The sequence below is a fragment of the Pongo abelii genome, chromosome 19 (genome assembly GCF_028885655.2).
Source record: "Pongo abelii isolate AG06213 chromosome 19, NHGRI_mPonAbe1-v2.0_pri, whole genome shotgun sequence".
In the NCBI taxonomy this organism is placed as follows: domain Eukaryota; kingdom Metazoa; phylum Chordata; class Mammalia; order Primates; family Hominidae; genus Pongo; species Pongo abelii.
In genome coordinates, this window is record NC_072004.2 from 88824061 (window position 1) to 88844873 (window position 20813).

A 20813-nucleotide genomic window follows, 5' to 3' on the forward strand; every position below is an offset into this window, starting at 1 on the left:
TTCCATATCAGGATCAACAAACTATGGCCTGCCGCCTGTCTGTGTAAATAAAGTTTTATTAGAACACAGACATGCCCATCTGTTTACGTAGTGCCTGTTTACATATGGCTGCTTTAGCACTATAAACAGAGTTGAGTAGTCATGACAAGACCATATGGCTCTCTTAAAGCCTAAAATGTTTACTTTTTGGTCGTTTACAGCAAAAGATTGCTGACCTCTGTCTTCTAGAACCTGGTTTCTCCAATAAATCAATTACAAAACAAAAACAAAGATACAAATAAAAAAGAAGTCTTTTCAACAAACAGTGCTGGAAAACCTTGACATCCACATGCAAAAAAAAAAAAAAAAAAAAAGGTCTAGACACAGATCTTACACCCTTCACAAAAATTAACTCAAATTGGATCCCAGAGCTAAATGTAAAATGCAAAGCTGTAAAACTCCTAGAAGATAATACAGGAGAACATCTAGATGACCTTGGGTTTGGCAATGACTTTTTAAATACGACATCCAAGGCACAATCTATGAAAGAAAGAACAGATAAGCTGGATTTCATTAAATTAAACATTGCTGCTCTTCGATAGACACTTTCAAGAGAATAAAAAGAGAAGCCACACACTAGAAGAAAATATTTGTAAACGATACCTCTGATAAAGCACTGCTATCCAAAATCTACAAAGAACTCTTAAAACTCAGCAATAAGAAAACAATCTGATTAAAAAATAGTCATTGACAGATGCCTCACCAAAGAAGGTACACAGAAGACCAATAGGCAAATGAAAAGGTGCTGTACATCATAGGTCATTAGGGAAATGCAAATTAAAACAACAATGAGTTATCACAGCACAGCTATTAGAATGGCCAAAATCCAGCTGGGCGCGGTGGCTCACGCCTGTAATCCTAGCACTTTGGGAGGCTGAGCTAATTTTTTTTGTATTTTTAGTAGAGACGGGGTTTCACCATGTTGGCCAGGATGGTCTCCATCTCCTGACTTCATGATCCACCTGCCTTGGCCTCTCAAAGTGCCGGGATTACAGGAGTGAGGCATGGCGCCTGGCCAGAAGTGTTTTTTTCTAGAACTATTTTGGAGATTTTCATGCTGGAAACCTGCACCTGCCCAGGCCCTCACCACTGTACCTGCTCAGACCCTCACCCCCGCACCTGGCTCTGCTCTGAGGACAAGTTACTCATGGTTCAGCGGCACCACTTTAGTCTGATTTGGTTGTTGAGATCCTTTCTACTAGGTTGGTGCAAAAGTAATTGCAGTTTTGACATTCCTTTTGGAGGCAAAAACCGCAGTTACGTTTGCACCCACCTAATAGCCTGCTTAGGGAACCCTGCTGTGTTTTGCAGATAGAACAGGGTTTTCAATCCTGGTGACACATTAGAATCACCTGGGGAGCTTTTTAAAATTGCTGAGGTCTGGGTCCCACCCCATCCCCAAGATCTACCTCAAGACGGAGGGTAGAAGGGATGCCCCCATCCCCCCAGTCCAAGGAAGACAGACTGGGGTGGGTGCTGCTGGGGTGGCCTTGGGCATAGACTTTGCCAATTTTGGGGGGGATAAAGGGATGATTCTGCTCCTCACCCCCCATCTTGAAAAGATGGCCCTAGATGGTTAATTCCGTTTAAGGCGAGGACCCCCCTTCAGTAACCTGGTACAGGGATTTCTGACGTGTAGGTCACTGGAAGAGCCTACAGAGTGGGTCTGCAGGTTACTTTGCAAGAGACCCCCGAATCCCATTATGCATCAGTAATTGTCTAGAGAATGAATACAATGTATGTCTTTCTTAAATAAGTTGATACTTTTATAAGTAAGTCATCTTTATAAAGATGACATTTTTATAAATAAAATCTGATTTAAAGTATACTGAATTTCAGAGTTTCCCTATTAATGAATGCTAAAAGTATAGCTACTACACAATGAATGGGCCCGAGATACACAGCAGTATTCTATATGGGTTATCTCCCAGGACCTTTTTTATAGTTGGTATGTTAATTTTTTAAGAAAAATCTATTAAACCCAGAAATAAGCATATTCTGGAATCTCAGTCAACAATCTTCTAACTATTAATACATCTACGTACATTTTTGCATTTGTGCTAGCGTCACTTGATGACTGCCTTAAGTGGTCAACACTTAATGAGGTGTTTCTCAAACTGTTCTCTGAGAATCAGTGTTGGCCAAAAGCCCGGAGCCCCTTGTACCAACCTGGGCTCCCAGAGTCTCATTTGGTGTGGCCGTACAGACTGTCATAGGCCCAGTGGCCACCAGATGGCGCCCCAAGACGCAGCTGCGTCCGGCATGAAGAGGAGGCCATTTCTCCCAGTGCAGGAGCGCCGGCCCCTTCCAGCCTCGATGCCAGTTGCTTTGACAGTGATATTGCTCATAAAATAGAGAAGCAACACGCAGGGAATATTTATTTCTAAGGAAGCAGTTGCATTTCCCTCAGCATTCTGGAGCTCAAGGAAGAGAAGGCAGGGACGATCTCCTCCTGGTTTTAGCTTCCAAAGCCTTGGGGGTGAGGGTAGGGTTTGGTTCAGGTGCTTGGGAGGGGTCATGGCTTTTATACCTTTCTTGGCTGCTTCCTCCCAGCCCTTTTAGTGGCTTCCACAGCGGGACTGAGTTACCTGGAAGCCAAGTCCCTTGCCAAGGTCCTGGCTTGGCCATGGAAGATGGTGGGGTGACCTCGATTTGGAGGTTCAGTTTCCCACATGTGCTTCTCTTGCAGAGTCCCCCCAGGGGTCATCTCCTGCCCCACCCCTATAGCTGATCCCATATTCGCCTGCCCAGACCCCTCTGCTGCCCATTCAGAGGCCAGAGGGCCCAAGATTTGGGGTGGGCTGGGGGACACTAGCAGTGGCGTCCAGGGCCAGAGAGAGCAGCTCCCTGCTGTCCATGCTCACCAACCCACAAGCCTCTTCCTTTCCCCTCCCTCACCCCCTCCTCCATTCCTCTTACTTCATCTTTCTGCACCCCTTCCTCTTTTCCTCCCGCCTTGGAAACTGGCTTAACTCAATTCAGGGTAGCTCAGTTCCTGGGTGTTTATTTCATACCCCCCACCTCTCAGCCCTGCACTCAGCTCTGGAAATGCCACCGCCCAGGAGAAGGCGTGGCTCTGCAGCTGTTACCTCCCTGGTGTGGACACTCGCCCAGCTACAAGCTATTGCCAGAGGCTCCCCCTCCCCTCTTGCCTGGAGTCAACAGCAGAGCCAGTACCTGATGGTCACTCGGGGGTCATGGGTCACTCCACACACCATGGAGGCCTGGGTGCCCTTGATGACACTCTGATCCTGGGGGGGCTTGGTGATACGGGTCCGAGCTGAAAGATACAGCGGAGACAGCATGGTGAGAAGGGGTGTGGGGACCGTGTGGCTGGACTCTGGGTGGATGAAGGCAGACTAGGTACCATATGAAAGTCCCCAGATGGTTAAAAAGAACAATGAGCTCCCTGGTACTTTAATTCTCGGATGCCACATCATAGTGGGGGCTCATTAAATTTTGCTCTCACAAACCATGTATGGGATGGAGAGACCAAACTCTAAGGATGATCAGGACCATATTTTCAGCATATCAGTGGTCCAGCCAGGGTAAAAATAGGGTTTTCTGATTTCCAGTCTAGTGTTTCATGCACCAGGGCCCACGGGCTCAGCCCAGACAAGTGGCCCACAGGTATGCTGGGTGTGGATTCAAAGTTGGAAGTGGCTTGAGAAGCTGTCTTACAGCAGGGGTCGGCTAACTACAGGCTGGGGGCCAAATCTGGCAGGTGGCCTTTTTGGCTAAATAAACCCTTACTGGAACACAGCCACGCCCATTGGATGGCATACCGTCTGTGGCTGCTTTCTAGATAAAATGGAAGCTAGTTGAGTCGTTGTGACAGAGACCGTCTGGCCCACACAGCTTAAAATATTTATGATCTGGCCCTTTCTTGAAAATATTTGCCAATTTCTGCCCTAAAATGTATGAAGGCAACTCTCCTATAACCTCAGTGTTCTCTCAAGTCGGCCAAGCATAGCATCACTGGCAGAATCTTCCTAGTCCCTGGCCTCTGAACCACTTTGTCACTGTCCCTCTGATGAGAAGGGCCTTGACTGGGACAGACACTGGGGGTGGAGACACTGGTGGTGTGAGCCTGTGCCCCATAGCTGTCCTGAGTCCTCAGCACCTGCAGGGATGTACACACACACGCACACACACAAATATATAAAGCCCTGTGGCTCTGCACACTCACCCCAAACGACTAGGTCTGCTGAGGCCTCGTCGACCCCCCGAGAGTTGGTGGCCAGGCAGGTGTAGGTCCCTGCGTCGGAGATGTGTGTGGGGCTGATTAGGAGGCTGCCCGACTCCAGGGGCGTGAAGCGAGGCAGCTGCACGGAGCCACTGGCCAAGATGCGCTCCCCTGAGGGCAAAACAGGGTGGGGGTCAGCCTGTAGCCCCCAAGGGCACACCCTGCCCTTCCCTGGCCGCTCCAGGGCAGTGTGGTCCCCCCGCAGGCCCCTGGCTCTGGAAATGCTGGAAGGAATGAGGACAGATGGTGGTGGGGCTGGGGTGGGGGCTGAGAGACCCGGAGAGCTTTCTGGCTTAGGGACAGACACGAGGACACAGGGTCTCAGAGTGGGCAGCCTAGAGCCCAGGTCCCCTGATGCTCCTGTGCCCGCCACACCACGTGCCCTTCAACAGAGAAGGGGGCGCAGTTTCCTGATGACGGTGAGCAGCAGCCCGGCACAGCCCTCAGAGGCAGCTGGCACCTGGGTGGGGGGGCTGGGGGGGGACAGCTCTGACAAGGTGACAATGGGCATCCGGCGGCAGGATGCTTCTGGAGAGTCACCTTCAAGGGAGTGAAGGGAAGTGACAGGAGCTGCCTGGAGTGGGGGTGGGGTAGAGAGGGACACGGTGTCCCCCAGCAGCAGCCCTGGTCAGGACAGACCTCCTTCTGCAGGGGGACCCAGGGAGCCTGGGGCCGAGCCTGGGAGGGTCCTGGCCAGAGAAAGAGGGGGAGAAAGAGAGAGTGCAAGTGCACCTGCAGGAGTGAGCCTGGAATGCAGGTCTTTGTGACTATGTCTATTTTAAAGAACCCCCCACCCCCGTAAGGAAGGGAATCTCCATGTGTCCATCTGGGGGTCGCATGTCCGTTTGTACATGCGTGCAGGCACAGTGAACTGAGTGTGCTGGGTGGGTGTATTTATTTCCATGTGTAAGCACGTGCCTAGGTGTGCCCCTATTATCCCCACAAATGTTTACTGAGTGCCTACCGTGTGCCAGACTCTGTTCTAGGTCCTGGGAGACGGCAGTGGACAAAACCGACGCCCCTGACTTTGTGGGGAGACAGACCATGAGCTAGGTGAATAAGCCGATGACCAAGTGCATGAGAAGGTAGGGGGTGAAGGAGGTAGGGCTGGAGGGGAGGGCTGGGGGCTGGGGTAGGGTGAGTCCTTGGAGGAGGCACCTCTGAGCTGGGGCTTGCCGGTGTGAAGGAGCAACTGTGTTTGTACATGTGTGTGTGCACATGTGTATGTACATGTGTGTGCACATGTGTATGTACATGCGTGTGCATATGTGTGCACATGTGTATGTACATCTGTGTGCATGTATGTGTGTGCATGTGTGTGTGCACATGTGTATGTATGTGTGTGTGCATGTGTGTGTGTGTGCATGGGGAGAGTTGTGAAGGTGAGTGTGCACACACAGAGGCGAAGAGGAAGTACACAGGGCAGATGGACTTAGGGAGGTGACTTGGGCTTTGCTGGCTCCGCCATCTGGAGATCTCTGAGCTGCCCGGGGTAAGAGACTGGCAGCAGCCACCACCAGAATAATATTCATCATCAAGCACCTATTGTTTCCTGGGCTTCCGGCCTCCCAGGCACAATGCAGGACCCTCACATGCATGCTATAGTCTAGTCTTCACATCACCCCGGGGTATATATATTATTGTCACCAGTTTACAGATGGGGAACCTGAGGCTCAGAGTGAGTTAGTAACTCACCAAGGTGGCAGGTCTTGGAAGATGAAGAGCTGGACCTTGAGCCTGGCAAGGCTGGGATGTGAGGGATGCTCTTTTTTTTTTTTTTTTTGAGACGGAGTCTCGCACTGTCTCCCAGGCTGGAGTGCAGTGTCATGATCTTGGCTCACTGCAAGCTCCACCTCCCAGGTTCAAGCGATTCTCCTATCTCAGCCTCTTCCCCGAGTAGCTGGGATTACAGGCACCTGCCACCATGCCCGGCTAATTTTGGTATTTTTAGTAGAGACTGGGTTTCACCACTTTGGGCCAGGCTGGTCTTGAATTCCTGACCTCAGGGTGATCTGCCCGCCTCGGCCTCCCAAGATGCTGGGATTACAGGCATGAGCCACTGCGCCCGGCCGAGAGATGCTCTCTTGGGTTGTACAGTGTATGACCTTCACAAGTGTACGTGGGGAACCCAACCTGGCTGGCTCCAGAGCCTAGTTCTGAAGACTCTCCTAGGTTATGACACAGCCACATTCTCTGAAGGTCTGTCCCATCTACCTTTCTGCCAAGTGATAGCTGGTCGGGGCGCCCCCGAGGTCTCACATGCTAGCACCACTGACATGCCGTCGATCACCGTACTGTCCAGGGGGCCTCTGGTGATGTTAGGGGCGATGCCTGCAAACAGAGAAGTGGGGCCTTTTAGCCACACCCTGGGAGAGGTCTCCCAAGCCAGAGGGCCAGGGGCCTCCAAGCCCACCGAGGTCCAGGCCCTCATCCTCCCCCTGCCATGGTGAGGGGCCCTCCACTAGGAAGGATGTAGGCATCTTGATGGGGCCCCAGTGTTGGGAAGAAGCCCGGAGGGGCCATGAGGACTCCCCTATGCCACCGGCCCTGTGGAAGGACTCAGGTGACACCAGTCCCCACCCTGCTTGGATTCTCAGGCCTGTATTTGGGGGCAACTGAAGACCCCAGAAGGCAGCTCACATCCTCCCTGACAAGGTTATTGGGGTTCACAAGCCAAAAGTGAAAGGAAGGCTCTGGCTTCTTAAAAGAAAAACAGCCACAGCCAAGAGGGGGACTTCTGCCACTTTCTAAGTGGCCCTGCCCCAGGAGCTCCATTCGGCCACGGCCACCATTTAGGGTTGGGGCAGCCTCCTGGCTCTGCGCCCTCCTTGCCTCATCCCAGCCCCCAAGGAAGGAGCTTGCCAGATGGGCGTGGGAACAGAGCTAAGTTCACCTGCACTTGGAAGCCAGAAGCAAGACAGCAGCCCCTTGGTAGCCACCTTTGGGGCATACCCAAAAGCTCTCTGCCCCACAGCTGCCCTATCTGCGGCCTCTGTGGGTCTGGGTGATGAACACCATGGAGCTCAAGGAGGCCCCTGAACATCCCCATGCTTCCTGAGGAGCCCACCAGTGCTTTGCATTTACACAGACCTTTGAGCTTATGGGCCACTCACAGTATCATCTTTTTTTCTTTTGTTTTTTTGAGACAGGGTCTCACTCTGTCACCCAGGCTGGAGTGCAGTGGCACCATCTTGGCTCGCTGCAACCTCTGCCTCCTGGGCCTGAGTGGTCCTCTCACTTCAGCATCCCTAGTAGCTGGGAGTACAGGAGTGTGCCACCATGCCCGGCTAATTTTTTGTATTTTTGGTAGACGAGATTTTGCCATGTTGCTCAGGCTGGTCTCAAACTCCTGGGCTCAAGTGATCCACCCCCCTCGATCTCCCAAAGTGCTGCGATTACAGGTGTGAGCCACTGCGCCTGGCCCACAGTATCACCTTTGATTGCTAAAACAGCTCCGGGAAGCGGCCAGGGCAACTATGACAACCCCTGACAGAGACTCCAAGGGCAGAAAGGGATTTGCGAGCAGGAGAACTAAGAGAAAAACACCAGTTCTCTTCTTTGGAAACATGAGCAGGTCCTCTGGAATGGGGTCACTTCAGCCCTGCCTGGGAACCCAGGGACAGTTGAAATGCCAGAGCTGGTACCCGTGGTTGGTTTCATAGCTCCTTTTCTCAAAAAGCCGTGAACCCAACCTGGGCCCCAGGACATTGGAGAGAACTTCTAGGGACCGGAGATTTCCTCCAGGGCTCTGGACTCAGGGCTGCAGAGGCAGCAACGGTAACTGGCTGTGCCCCCAGGCTGCCGGGCAGCAGGAGGCCTTTGGGGATCCTGTCTGCATAATGGAGCGTGCTGCGCACAAGAGGCCCCTCGGAAGACCTTGGAAGAAAGCTGCCTCCTGGGAAGAGGGGCTCACGGGCAGCACAAGGGAGGGCCCAACTTACTGGTGACAGCCAGGTAGGTGGAAGTTTGCACCTCGCCGGCTGCATTGCGGGCGAAGCACTGGAACATGCCGGTATCGTCGGGCAGCAGGCCGCTGATCTGCAGGCCCCCGTCGCTGCGCTGCCGGAAGCGGGCCAGCTTCTCCACCTCCACCACGGCTGCGTCCTTGTACCAGGTGATGGAGGGCGGCGGCACACCTGTGGGCAAGACGTGGGCCCACTGTCAACCTGCCTCCTGCCTCCTCTCCACCTAGGAGGGGTGCTTCGGTGGAGGCTGGGCCTGGAAATCTGCGGGGGGTCCCTGGTGAATCTTGGTGTCTAGAACCTTCTCAGAGGTGCCACTTTGGGTCTAGGGAGAGGAGGAAGATGCTCTTTGAGTGGCAATTCTCAAAGTCTTTGGGATAGAGTAAAGATCCTGGAATCAGTTTAGCATGGAAATGCTGGATTGGACAAACTAATTTATTTATTTTATTTTTTATTTCTATTTGTGTAGAGATGGGGTCTTGCCAGGTTGCCCAGGTTGGTCTAGAACTCTTGGTTTCAAGCGTTCCTCCCACCTCAGCCTCCCAAAGTGCTGGGATGACAGGTGTGAGCCACTGCACCTGGCCTAATTTCTTATTTTTTATTGCAGTACTTAGCAGACACGTATGTGTGCTCTGGGAACCTCCAAGTGGGGGATGCTTTCCCAAATGCATGGCGCCCTGTGTCGAAGAGCACGTAGAGGGTCCAGTGTTCCCTGGGGGGCACTTGGAAGCCCCCCATACCGGCTTTGCACATGGAAGTGAAAGGAGGAGGCTCCTCTCCCCACTCTCAGCCTGGCACGTTGTTTTCATAAGTTCCCCCAGCCGGGCTGGGCACGGTGGCTCACGCCTGTAATCCCAGCACTTTGGGAGGCTGAGGCGGGTGGATCACCTGAGCTCAGGAGTTTGAGACCAACCTGACCAACATGGTGAAACCCTGTCTCTACTAAAAATACAAAAATTATCCTGGTGTGCTGGTGCATGCCTGTAATCCCAGCTACTTGGGAGGCTGAGGCAGGAGAATCACTTGTACCCGGGAGGCAGAGGTTGCAGTGAGCCAAGATCGTGCCACTGCACTCCAGCCTGGGTGACAGAGTGAGACTCTGTCTCAAAAAAAAAAAAAAAAAAAAAGACTTTCCCAGAAGAGTTGGCCACACCCTATCCCAAGGAGCACCCCATGGCCCTGTCCCCACTAAGCCTGCTTGCCTTCCCTTCCCGGCACCCTCTGATCCTGACAGCCTGTGATGCCGCATTTCATCCAATCCACCATGCGCTCTCTTTCCCATGGTCACGTCTCCGAGATCAGGATGCATCTTATAATCGACAGCATGTCATAATTTAATTGGCTGCCTTTTTTCTTTCTTAGTGGTCCATAAAATAATGGGGCATCTTACAACCCATGGCATTTTAGATGAGATGAAATAAGGTCTCTTTATTTGTTTATCGGCTTGCCCATCTCCCTCCCGAGAATGTTACGTTCTACACGAGCAGGGATCTGGCTGTTTGGTTTATTCTGTATCTCCCCACTCCTGAGGACACTATCGGCACATGGTAAGCCCTCAAAAAATATTTGCCGCCTGAATGGATGGATCTTTGCCTTCCCCTTGTGGAGTCTCAGAAGGGAAGTCATTACTCATCCCCTCCAGAACAATCCTCACTCCTGCAGAGACACATTTTGCCCCTTTGCTCAGCGTGTCCCACTGTGCACGCTCTTCTCTCTTTATCATCCCGGATTTCACCCTGGCTGCGGGCTGTCTTTTGGCGGAACTGAATCAGAAGGAAGGACGGTGGGGAAGGGGAAAGTAGAAATTCTCCAGGAACTCTTTCAAGGGGGGTTAAGTAGGAATAGCGGAGGGAGCTGGCAGAGGAGATGGAGCAAAATGGCCCAGGAAACAGGCCGAGCTTCTAAGACACATCTCAGGTGAGATGCGCCCGGGGGCTGCTGGTTCTGGCATTATGGTAATTTGTCATTGTCTACAGCTCTCAAATTTGAGGCAATTTGGGTCTGTCACCTGTCCTGAAATTACTGTAAGTTGGGTTCATTTGTAACCCTCAACTTATGGTACCGTAAAGGTTGATTTCCAGCCTGAGATTATGGTAATTTGGCCTGTTTGTTTCCTGGGGTGCCTGCTCAGACAGCCAGACAGGCTCTCTGCCTAGTGACATGGTCTCGAGAAGAAGCTGGAATTTAGAAATGTCCATGACAAGGATGAGAGAGGCTGAAGATCTGGGGTCTTTGTCCCCCTCCATCGGTGCCACCTCATTACCTTTGGCCCGACAGGGGATGTCCACCACTTTCTCCATCTCTGCAGTGATGTGTCTTTCTGGCTCCTTGACAAACTGAGGCGGTTCTGTAGGAGGAAGGACCAGGGGAGGGGATCAGAGCCATGCTCACTTTGATCCAGCCACTGCGGGGGGTCACCCTTAAGGAGGACCCTCGCCGTGCTGCCCCTACCCCTCAGGGGAGCCCTAGCAGCCCCGCCCTGTCTCACCCAGCACCGAGAGGTAGGCGCCCCGGACCACAGAGGGGACGCTGCTGCTGCGCAGGACAGCCTCACACTCGTAGTAGCCGGCGTCGCTGCTGGTGGGGTTGGGGATGGTGAGCCGGCGGTTGTGGTCACTGATGCCGCCTGACAGCAACACCCCGTCCTTCTTCCAAATGATATGTAGCTTGATCAGGGGCCTGCAGAAGGCAAGGGAAGGCCAGTGTTCAGCCATGAGGACTCCCGGAGGCCCGAGAGGCAGGGCAGGGGGTGATAAGAAGTGTGGGCTTGGGAGCCGGGCTGCCTGGGTTTGCCACCTTCCTGCCACTTTGTAGATGCAAGATCTTGGGCAAGTTCCCACAGGGCTCTGGGTCTCAGTTTCCTCTTCTGTAAAGTGGACACATCTGTGCCTGCCCAGGGGGTTGTAGCCAAAATGAATGCATTAGTGCCAGTGAAGTGCTTGGAACAGGGCCTGCTGATGGACTTGGAACTCAGGGCTTGGCAGCTCAGGCAAAGCAGGAAAGCAGCCCGGCTTGCAGTTCTTTTCTCTGGTCTTCCCTGTGTGCTGTGCCCCATCTGACTACAAATCAGTGACATGGAGGAGATGAGGGTGAGGGCAAGTGACAGACAGAAACATGAAATACCCAGCGTTTGAAAAGGGGAGATAAGGGCAGACAAGACAGACAGACAGACAGACAGACAGAAAAACCCACCCCCCAACTGCAAGAGAAGAGCAAGGGTGTGAGTCTGGCCTGGCTTTCCACCATCACCAACCCCTGCACCCCCAAGCCCCCGAGACTTGGGTCTGTCTAGGCACTCCTGTTAAGCACCTGGTGGGTCCCTGAGGACGGATCTTCCAAAGTGGGCCCCTGCTAGTGTCATGGGGTATTCAGAAGGGCCCCATGGAAAAGGAGTTCTGTGGCCGCATACGTCTGGGAAACAGTGGCTTGAGTGACAGTAGCTTGAGTGATGCTGGGCAGGTTCTTCATTGAGGGGCTTCTCAGGGCTTTCACTGCGCAGTTGCACCCTGGTGGCCTTGCCCTTGTGCTGGGGTTTGGATGTGTGTCCCCTCCAAGTCTCATGTGGAAATGTGATCCACAATGCTTGGTGTTACCCGCTTGGTGATGGAGTGAGCTCTTACTCTGTTAGTTCATGTGAGAGCTAGTGGTTTAAAGGAGTCTAGCTCATCTCCCCTCTCTTGTTCCCTCTCTTGCCATAAGACACGCTGGCTCCCCTTTCTCCTTCTGCCATGATTGGAAGCTTCCTGAGGCCTCCCCAGAAGCAGATGCTGGTGCCATGTTTCTTGTACAGCCTGCAGAGCTGTGAGCCAAATAAACCTCTTTTCTTTGTAAATTACTGTGTCTCAGGTATTCCTTTATAGCAATGCAAACAGGCTAATATGCTATGCCTGTGAGAAACTTGGGATTGGAGGAGCATACTTTTAGAAATGCTGCCAAAAATAATAACAGGAACAAAAAAAGCTGGACACGGTGGTTCACATCTGTAATCCCAGCACTTTGGGAGGCTGAGGCAGGAGGATCACTTGAGCCCAGGAGTTTGAGACTGGCCTAGGCAACATAGTGAGACCCTGTCTTAAAAAAAAATGCTGCTACAGGACACATTCTCCCTCTCCAGGAAGGTTCAGGTCAAGGGGACCTCGGGGGGATCATCAGTCTAACCCCCTGCCCATCCCATTGGTTTAACTTCATAGTGCACTTAGGAAGGGTCAGGTCAGGCTGGGTCAGTGCGCTGCCTATGCACCTTCCACTGGGGTTGGTGCTCAGATCATTCCCATTTTACAGATGCAGAGACTGAGGCCCAGAGGGCGGCAGTGAGTACAGACCTGGGGGAGAGGGGGCAGTGCATTTCAACTCAGCTATCATGAGCTGGGTGACGTTGGGCAGGCCACTTGCCCTCTCTGGGCTCTGAAGTGGTGACACCTATGCCATAGAGTTGTTTTGGGAGAAAGGAGGTCTTGTGGGAAGGCGCTTAGCATGGCGCAGAGCATGGAAGGCACTTAGCCACACATAATGAGGCTCAGGGGTTTCATAATTGTTTCCTGTGTGGGAGAGGTGGGGGCCGCACATGGCTGGGAAGGGCCCTGGTGGCTCCTGACCCCTGATCTGCCCTCCTACAAAGCCCGTACTCTTTTTTTTTTTTTTTTTTGAGATGGAGTTTCACTCTTGTTGACCAGTCTGGAGTGCAATGGTGCAATCTCTGCTCACTGCAACCTCCGCCTCCTGGGTTCAAACGATTCTCCTGTCTCAGCCTCCAGAGTAGCTGGGATTACAGGCATGTGCCACTACGCCTGGCTAATTTTTGTATTTTCAGTAGAGATGGGGTTTCTCCGTGTTCGTCAGGCTGGTCTTGAACTCCCGACCTCAGGTGATCCACCCACCTCAGCCTCCCAAAGTGCTGGGATTACAGGTATGAGCCATCGCGCCCAAAGCCGTACTCTTAACCACCATGTGAATCGTTTCCCACGCACATTTCCCTCCTGCACACCCCTGCGTGCAAGAGGGCTCGCTTTGAGAGGCCACCTGCTCCCTCTGGGCTCCTCCAAGGGTTAGAAGTGAGTCCACCCTCCCTCCAGTCCTGTACGTCCCAGGCTGACGTCCCCTTCCCTGTAACTTCCATCCAGGGCCTGGTTTTCTCTTCTTGGGCTACAGAGAACAAGCCAGCCCTGGTTGCACACAGCAACCCTCTGACAACAGCCAGTGAGTCTCCCTGCATCCCTCCTCCTCCGTCCTGGATCCTCAGGTGATGCGGCTTCTGGCTGCTCTCCGTGGAGCCAGCAGTTTGGGAGCAGCAGCTGGAGTTAGGGGTGCAGGAGTGAGGGAAGAGGCACTACCTACCTGGCATTGGCCACACACTCCAAGGTAACCTCTGAGGTCCCGGCCACCACGCTGGTGTTTTTAGGTGGGATGATGATGGTGGGTGCGATGGGGTCTGCAGGCCCCCCTACATCTGGGGAGAGATCAGATGTTAGCTGGGGGCAGAGGTTGGAAATCCTATTCCTGCCCAGCCTCATTAGAAGCTGATGCCCTGGGAGGCTTTTGTCCTCACCAAGTGGAGCAGGTGGCCATGCGGGCAGCCCCAGAGCAGACCTCCAGCCAGTGACCCCAGGGACTACCTGATTCCTCCACTTCCTCTGTTGATGGGTCACCACACCAGGGTCCAAGGAGAGACATCGCTGACCTTGACGGCCTTCCCCACCCCTCATGTAAAGTAGCCACACCCTCCTCTCCCCACCATCACCCCATCCTGTTCCATTCCCTTCAAATCCTTCCCTCTGCCTGGGTTGACCTTGTTGGTTTAGTTCTGCATTGTCCACATCCTCCACCAGAATGCAAAGTCTCTGTACTAGGTCAGAGTCACCAGCCCCCTCCCCCAACACACCTCCCGCCAATTCATGCCCATCCGGCACCTGTAAATGTGACCTTATTTGCATATAGGATCATTACAGGTGTAATTAGTTAAGGTGAGGTCATACTGGATCAGAGTGGGCTTAAGATCCAATACGACTGGCGTCCTTGTAAGAAGAGGGAAATTGAGACACAGATGCACAGGCTGGAAGTCTCTGTGAAGACAGAGGCAGAGTGAAGGGATGTGGCCACAAGCCAAGGAATGCCAAGCATTGCTGGCCACCACCGGAAGCCAGGAAGGGGCAAGAAATGGGACTCCCCTGGAATCTTCAGAGAAGTATAGCCCTGCTGACACTTTGATTTTCAGACTTCTGGCCTCCAGAACTGTGAGAGGCTCAATTTCTGTTGTGAGCCGCTCAGCTGGGAGTACTTTGTTGCGCAGGCCATAAGAGACTAAAATTCTCCCTGACAAGGAACCTCATGGGTCTTTGCTGTGGACTGAGCTGTGTCCCCCACCCATTCATATGTTGAGCCTTAACCCCCAATGTGATGGCATTTGGAGGGGTCCTTTGGGAGGTGATTAGGATTAGATGAGGCCACGAGGGCCGGGCCTCATGAGGGCCAATGAGGGTCCCAAGGAAAAAGAAAAATGTTCTCTTAACATATTGTCAACTTTTGCTTAGGAAAGCATCTAATACTTTAATTATCTCATTGAATGAAATGAAAGAGTTAAGGATGAAACTCTCAGAAAGCAGGTTTCCAGGTACTTGTTAGGTGTGAATATTTCCATATTTCAGATTCATGTCCTTATACAAAGAGGAAGAGGCCAGAGCTGGCTCTCTCTCCACCATGTGAGGACACGGCTGGAAGGCAGACATCTGCAAGCTGAGAAGAGAAGCTGACCATGCTGGCTTCCCAATCTGGGACTTCCAGCCTCCAGGATGGTGGGAGCCGGAATGTCTGCTTCGTAAGCCCCCAGCTGCGGTGCTTTGTTATGGCACCAAGAGCTGACTCATGCAGTCTTTTTTTTGAGACGGAGTCTGGCTCTGTTGCCCAGGCTGGGGTGCAGTGGCACAATCTCGGCTCACCACAACCTCTGCCTCCCAGGTTCAAGTGATTCTCCTGCCTCAGCCTCCCAAGTAGCTGGGACTACAGGTGCCACCACCACGCCCGGCTAATTTTTGTATTTTTATTAAAGACCGGGTTTCACTATGTTGGCCAGGGTGGTCTCGAACTCCTGACCTCAGGTGATCCACCCACCTCGGCCTCCCAAAGTGCTGGGATTACGGGTGTGAGCCACCACCCCTGGCCAACTCATGCAGTCTTGACGACCACCACTCCTCCATCACGAAGAAGGATGCCTGGCACACAGTAAGTGCTCAAATACGTGTGTTAAGTGAACAAATGAATGGATCTAGAGTTACCATCGTCCAACTCCCAGGGTCGATGATTGAAATGAACAAGAACTTCCTGTAAGTGGGTTTTATTGGAAAAAAAAAAAAAAAAGAGAAACACTCCAAACTCTTCTGATAGAGGTGGTAGCATTTCCTTTTTTTTTATATTTTGAGTTTTTTTTTTTTAAAGTAGAGGCCAGATTTTCATCTTGGTGGGTCAGTGTAGGCCCGATATTGGCAGAAACTCCAATATTCTGTGTATGCCTGATCCTTGGCTCCTGAAAATACAACCTCTGAGGACTTTTTCTCCACAACAAATCTATCCAGTTGGCCCCTTTCCAGAAGGTTCTGGAGGTAGTAGCCACGATGACATGCTGGGCCCTGCGGTGACAGTGACAGGCTGTTCTTTATGGGGTTAGGAAGAGGGTGCACAGTGGCCCCACTGCCCCTCTGGCCCACCTTGTCAGCCCTGGGCAGGTCTTCCTTCCTTGACTCCAGGCCTTCATAGAAAAGGCCCAGGAAGAATGCAAATAAAATGTAAAAAATAAAGTAAAATGAAGGGGGAAAGAAAGGAAGCATATAAAGCAAAATAATTGCAACAATATAAAAGCCTCATGTAGGTGCCATAAAGAGCGATCGGATTGAAAGCTGCTGATATAGCTGAATCCATAAAAGTGTGCTCTAAGTTGTTTATTACATACGGGGGCACGCAGGTACCACGGCTCAGATTAATGGGGCACAAGTAGGAGACAGACAGTTAGAGCCCAAGCCAGAGCACGGCATGGCACAGCCAGGTAAACAGGGAGCCCTCAAGGAAGGCGAGTTCTGAGTTTAAAAATACGAGGGCTGCCCCAGGCCTCAGGGCTGGCTTGTTGGCTCTGGAAGGAATGGAGGAGAGATGGCCATGTGCTCAGGCCCAGGTGGCAGCCTGCAGGGCTCGATGGGGGCTGAGGTGGCCAGGGATGCTGGCACAGTGAGAAAGGGTCCCAGGGGTGAGGAAGGCCTGGGCTCAAAGCCTAGCTCTGCCCCCAGGTATCCTGGTGACTTCATCCTACTGAGTTTCAGTCTTCTCAGGGAGGAAATGGGGATGAAAGTCACTACCTCTCAGGGTTGTGTGAATTCAGGCCCCAGCTCAATAAATCTTTCCTAGGTGAATGCTTGACACGTGCCAGGCTGTGTTCCAGGCACCGGAGATTCCCCACCAAGCGAGATGGCCAGGGTCTGTCTTCATGGAGGGTGAGGTCCCAGAGGAAGTCGAATCAATGCTCGTGGGGTTAATGAATGAAAGAGCATGTGATGGTTGCCGGGAAGGGGGCGGCTAAGCTGGTCTGGGGTGACTGCAGAGTGCCTGGTACACAGTAGGTGCTCAATAAATGACAGCCTCCCCTCCTGGAGATTTGCCTGCCTGTGCAGGGAAGAGCTCTCCCTGCCAGCCCTAGTCCAAGTGACAGACTCAGAGTCTATGGAGAGGTGGGAGTCGCAGGCTCGGGGACGTACGTTAAGCCTTGCAGGGTACTGGGCAAGGCCTCAGGCATTTCATGGGATGGCTCCCTGGGAGATAGCGGGAGTTGAGTGGGTCTCAGAGAAGTGAGTCCTGGAGCAGATTTACTGTTAATGAAGGTCATCCCAGCACAAGTGGGTTATTGGGGTAAATGGGGCTCCAAAGGTCAAACCATGAAAATCACAGGTGAGCCCGAGCAAAGAGGAGGGGTGTCTTCCCGGTGAGCTCCTGCCATAGGGTGGGCCCTGGGGTGGCAGGAAGTGTAGGGGGCTCCCCACACGGGGCGCCACACTGGATCTCACTGCCCCAGACGCTTTGCATAACAGCCACGACAAGGGACATCTAACGTGATCCATTCTCCCTGAATCACCTCCCTGAATCCTCCCATTTTTGCCATAGGCACCAATTTACAGATGGGGAAACTGAGGCTCAGAGACCATGTGACCCACCTGGGCCACCTTATTTAGTCCTCCCAACTTTGCCATAGGCACCAGTTTACAGATGGGGAAACTGAGGCTCAGGGACCATGGGACTCGCCTGGGCCACAGGTCGATGAGCGGTGGGGCAGGGGTGTGAGCTGCTCCCCTCTCTTGGGCAGGCTTCTGGGATGCCTGTTCTCCAGCTGCCCAGGAGCCAGGGTATCCAGGCCCTGTGACCTGAACCACCCAATGCGGGGGCCACGAGCCACACGTGCCTGTGAGCTCCTGCAATGTGGCTGGTGTCCCTTTGATTTAATGTGATTTAATTTTAACTAATTTACATTTAATTAAGAACGGATCCCCAATTCAGTTATTAGAACACTTTTAAGCATGTGTGGAACAACTTATGCATACGACTCTACTTTTCAGCTATAAATTTTGTGAAATCTAAATACAGATCACGTATTTCAGATGAAAATTTCACATCCAGATTGAGATGTGATATAAGCGTAAAATACACAAAGATTTCAAAGACTTATGCAAAAAACCAATGGAAGATATCCCATTAATATTCTTTACATTGATTGTATGTTAAAAAGATAACTTCTTGTTATGTTGGGTTAAATAAAATAGAGTAATAAAATGAATGTCAACATTTCTTTTTACTTGGTAAAAAATGGGGCTACTGGAAAATTTAAAATTTTGCATGTGGTTCACATTCTATTTCCTTTCGACAGTGTAGCACTGATCCCCGGGTATCCACCCAAGCATGGGGTTTTCAGGAGCTGTGACAGTCCGAAAGAGGTCACCAGAGTTATCCTGAGCAGGGGGCAACTTCTGGGGTCACCAGACTTGCTCTTTCCTTCTCTGGTTCTGAAGAGCATAGGGTCCCCATAAAGAGGTGCAGAAAGCTGGACTTCCTGGAGTCCGGGAGGGATGGAGGAAGCGGTGCGGAGGGGAGAGCAGAGGGAGGGCTGAGGCCGGGAGAGGAATGAGGGGAGCTGGTGCTGGTGGTGGGCGAAGCGGCAATTGCTCCTCACAAATTGGTTGGCAGGCAGGCGGGCAGGCAGGCTGGGGATTTGTGTCACGGAGAGGAAGAGGGTTTTCAAGTGCAGTCACTTGTGGGAAGAGAAATTAGCTAAAAATCAGCTGATTCTGCTCTGAATTCAGGATAAATCAGCACGTGATGGCAGGAGGCCAAGAGGCAGTGGGGTGGGAGAAGCAGGCAACTAGGCAGGGCTTGGGTGGGGGCGGGGTCAGGAGGGGGTCAGAGGGGACCTGCCCACCTCCCTGGGGCCCCCTGGAGGGTTGGGTGGTTTGGGATGGAGCAGAGAGCGAAAGACTCCCAAAGTCAGCCAGGAAGAGTAGCCTAGTTTAACGCCTGTGAGGAGGAGCTGGGTGCCGGAGGAGGGGAACAGAGAGGAAGGCCCCGACTCTGTCTCAGGGTAAACTGAGTCACCCAGGAGGATGCCTGGCTTTGACTTGGACCATGAACCACTCCTGTGTCTTTGACATTGCCTCTTATCAAATGATGGGATTCCATGAGACTCCAGGGAATCTGATCACTAGAAAATATATGGGGAGAAGCATCTCTCTTTGATGACTAAATTCCCTTCTCCTATAGAAACAGCAGCCCCAGGGTATGGGCTGGGGCCCAGGCTGCTGGGACTTGACTGGGACCCTGACTCGATGATAGAGGTTACACCCTCAACCCTGATGGTCAGTCTCCAGATATATTTGCGATGGGTCACTCTCCAGAATGAAACTCTCCTCCCCGCATTCAGATTTCCTTCTAGGCAGACTGGATGCTGAGTAGGGGAAGGAGATCCCTGGGATAATGGGAAGCGGTTCCTGCTGAAGTGTGAAGAGCCCTGGAATGGGGATGGCAAGGCCTGGGAATGTCCTGGGCCCTCTGGGCACGGACAGCAGAGGCTAGGATCAGAATAAGAGCACAGAAAGGCCCCAGGCTGGTCCACACCCTCATCTTGCCGCTGGTGGGCAAGTACCATCGTGACCAAGGATGATAAATGAGGCTTGCTTTGAGAGCAGGAGTTGTACAGATGTGGAGGGAGGTGAACATCTGCCTCCCCCAGCTTGTGTGACGGCTCAGCTGCTGCTGCTGCAGGAAGCTCTGGCCTTGCCCCACATACTCTGGGATTTGGGCCTAGGCTGCTCCTGGGCTGTCCACCCCTCCTTCTCTGTCTTGGGAATGGAGTATGGAGGGAGGGGCTAGTCCAGTAGGGAGAACCAGGCCAGAAAGAACATCCCAGCATCTCCTCCCTCCAAAGAAAACTGGCTTCAGTCTTGGCTGGACAAGCGTCTCTTTGCCAAAGCACGCCAAGGAAGTCACGCTTTTGGGTGTGTCTCACTGTGTGGTGAGTTCTAAGGAGGGCTTTGCCCCTTTCGCCCAGGGAGCTGGAGGTGTCTGAGGATGGAGGTGTTTTAGGTGGGTGCCTGGGCAGAGGGCCTGTGTTCCCATCAGCAGGGACCACCTGGCTCCCAATATAGACAGCACTTTTTATGTGACAGCTGAGTAGAGACGGTTAGTATATTTCTGTAAAAACAAGCTTCAACTCTGCAATCACCCACATACCCTCCTGGTCACCATCTGAGCCCTGATAGTGGCTGCAACTCACACACGGACACACTCTTCCTCTGCCCCACCCCCCCCTGGGTCCCTGGTAGCCCTGCTAACAGTCGTGCTAAGCATCCTCTCTACCGATGCAGGATCTCAGGCGTGTCATGGGAACGGGCTCCAGCATTCAGCTTCTCCCTTTCTGCCCAGGCACCCCTGGCTCTGCTGTGTCTCGTCCTCCTTGGGAAGGCTCCCCTCCGCCGGCCATCCCCTAGCTTCCCTGCCCCCCTCCTCTGCCACTCCATCTTCCCAATGATCCCCTGGAGCACCATTGCCAAGATTTAATGACCCGCTCCGCGATCGGTCCTGGCCCTGCGCGTACTTACTCTCCACGGCGAGCGTGATGGGCTGGCTGGTCTTGTTATCACCGTTCTTGTCGTTAACAGCCTGCACATAGTAGCGACCTGCGTCAGGGGCCACCGTTGACAGGATGACAAGGGTGTTCTCCAGCGTGATGGCTCTGGGAAGAGGAAAAGGATTCCTCTGACAGGGGCCTGAGGGGCTCTGAACCTCCAGGGAGTGGAAGTGGAAACCCTAAGGGGGCAGCCTGACCATTACCTCCCAGTCCCCAGCCTGCCAGGGCCCCTCCTGCCACCCCCTCCCCAACCTCTTACTGCCTACATCCTGCCACGTTGAGTTTGCAGAGAATGCTAAACACGGTGCTGATGCTGTCAACCAGACCCAGAGACAGCACGTTCATGCCCAGACGCCGGGACCACCCAAAGGAAGCTTCCCTGGCCCCTACCCCAAGACTGGGCGAGGGGCTTCCAGGT

General features: G+C 52.8%; 1 protein-coding gene across 3 annotated transcripts in view; it reads right to left on the reverse strand.

Moving 5' to 3' along the window:
- The window catches only part of SDK2 (sidekick cell adhesion molecule 2), a 314110-nt gene that overhangs the window by 95729 nt on the left and 197568 nt on the right, over positions 1–20813 (reverse strand). For all 3 annotated transcript variants that reach the window (XM_054535716.2, XM_054535717.2, XM_024235631.3), the window contains exons 5-12: positions 20367–20500; positions 13582–13693; positions 10736–10926; positions 10511–10594; positions 8227–8421; positions 6500–6616; positions 4229–4396; positions 3217–3319 (exon numbers count right to left, since the gene is read on the reverse strand). In XM_054535716.2, coding sequence (XP_054391691.2) covers positions 3217–3319; positions 4229–4396; positions 6500–6616; positions 8227–8421; positions 10511–10594; positions 10736–10926; positions 13582–13693; positions 20367–20500 — 1104 coding nt within the window. The remainder of the gene's footprint in view (positions 1–3216; positions 3320–4228; positions 4397–6499; positions 6617–8226; positions 8422–10510; positions 10595–10735; positions 10927–13581; positions 13694–20366; positions 20501–20813) is intronic.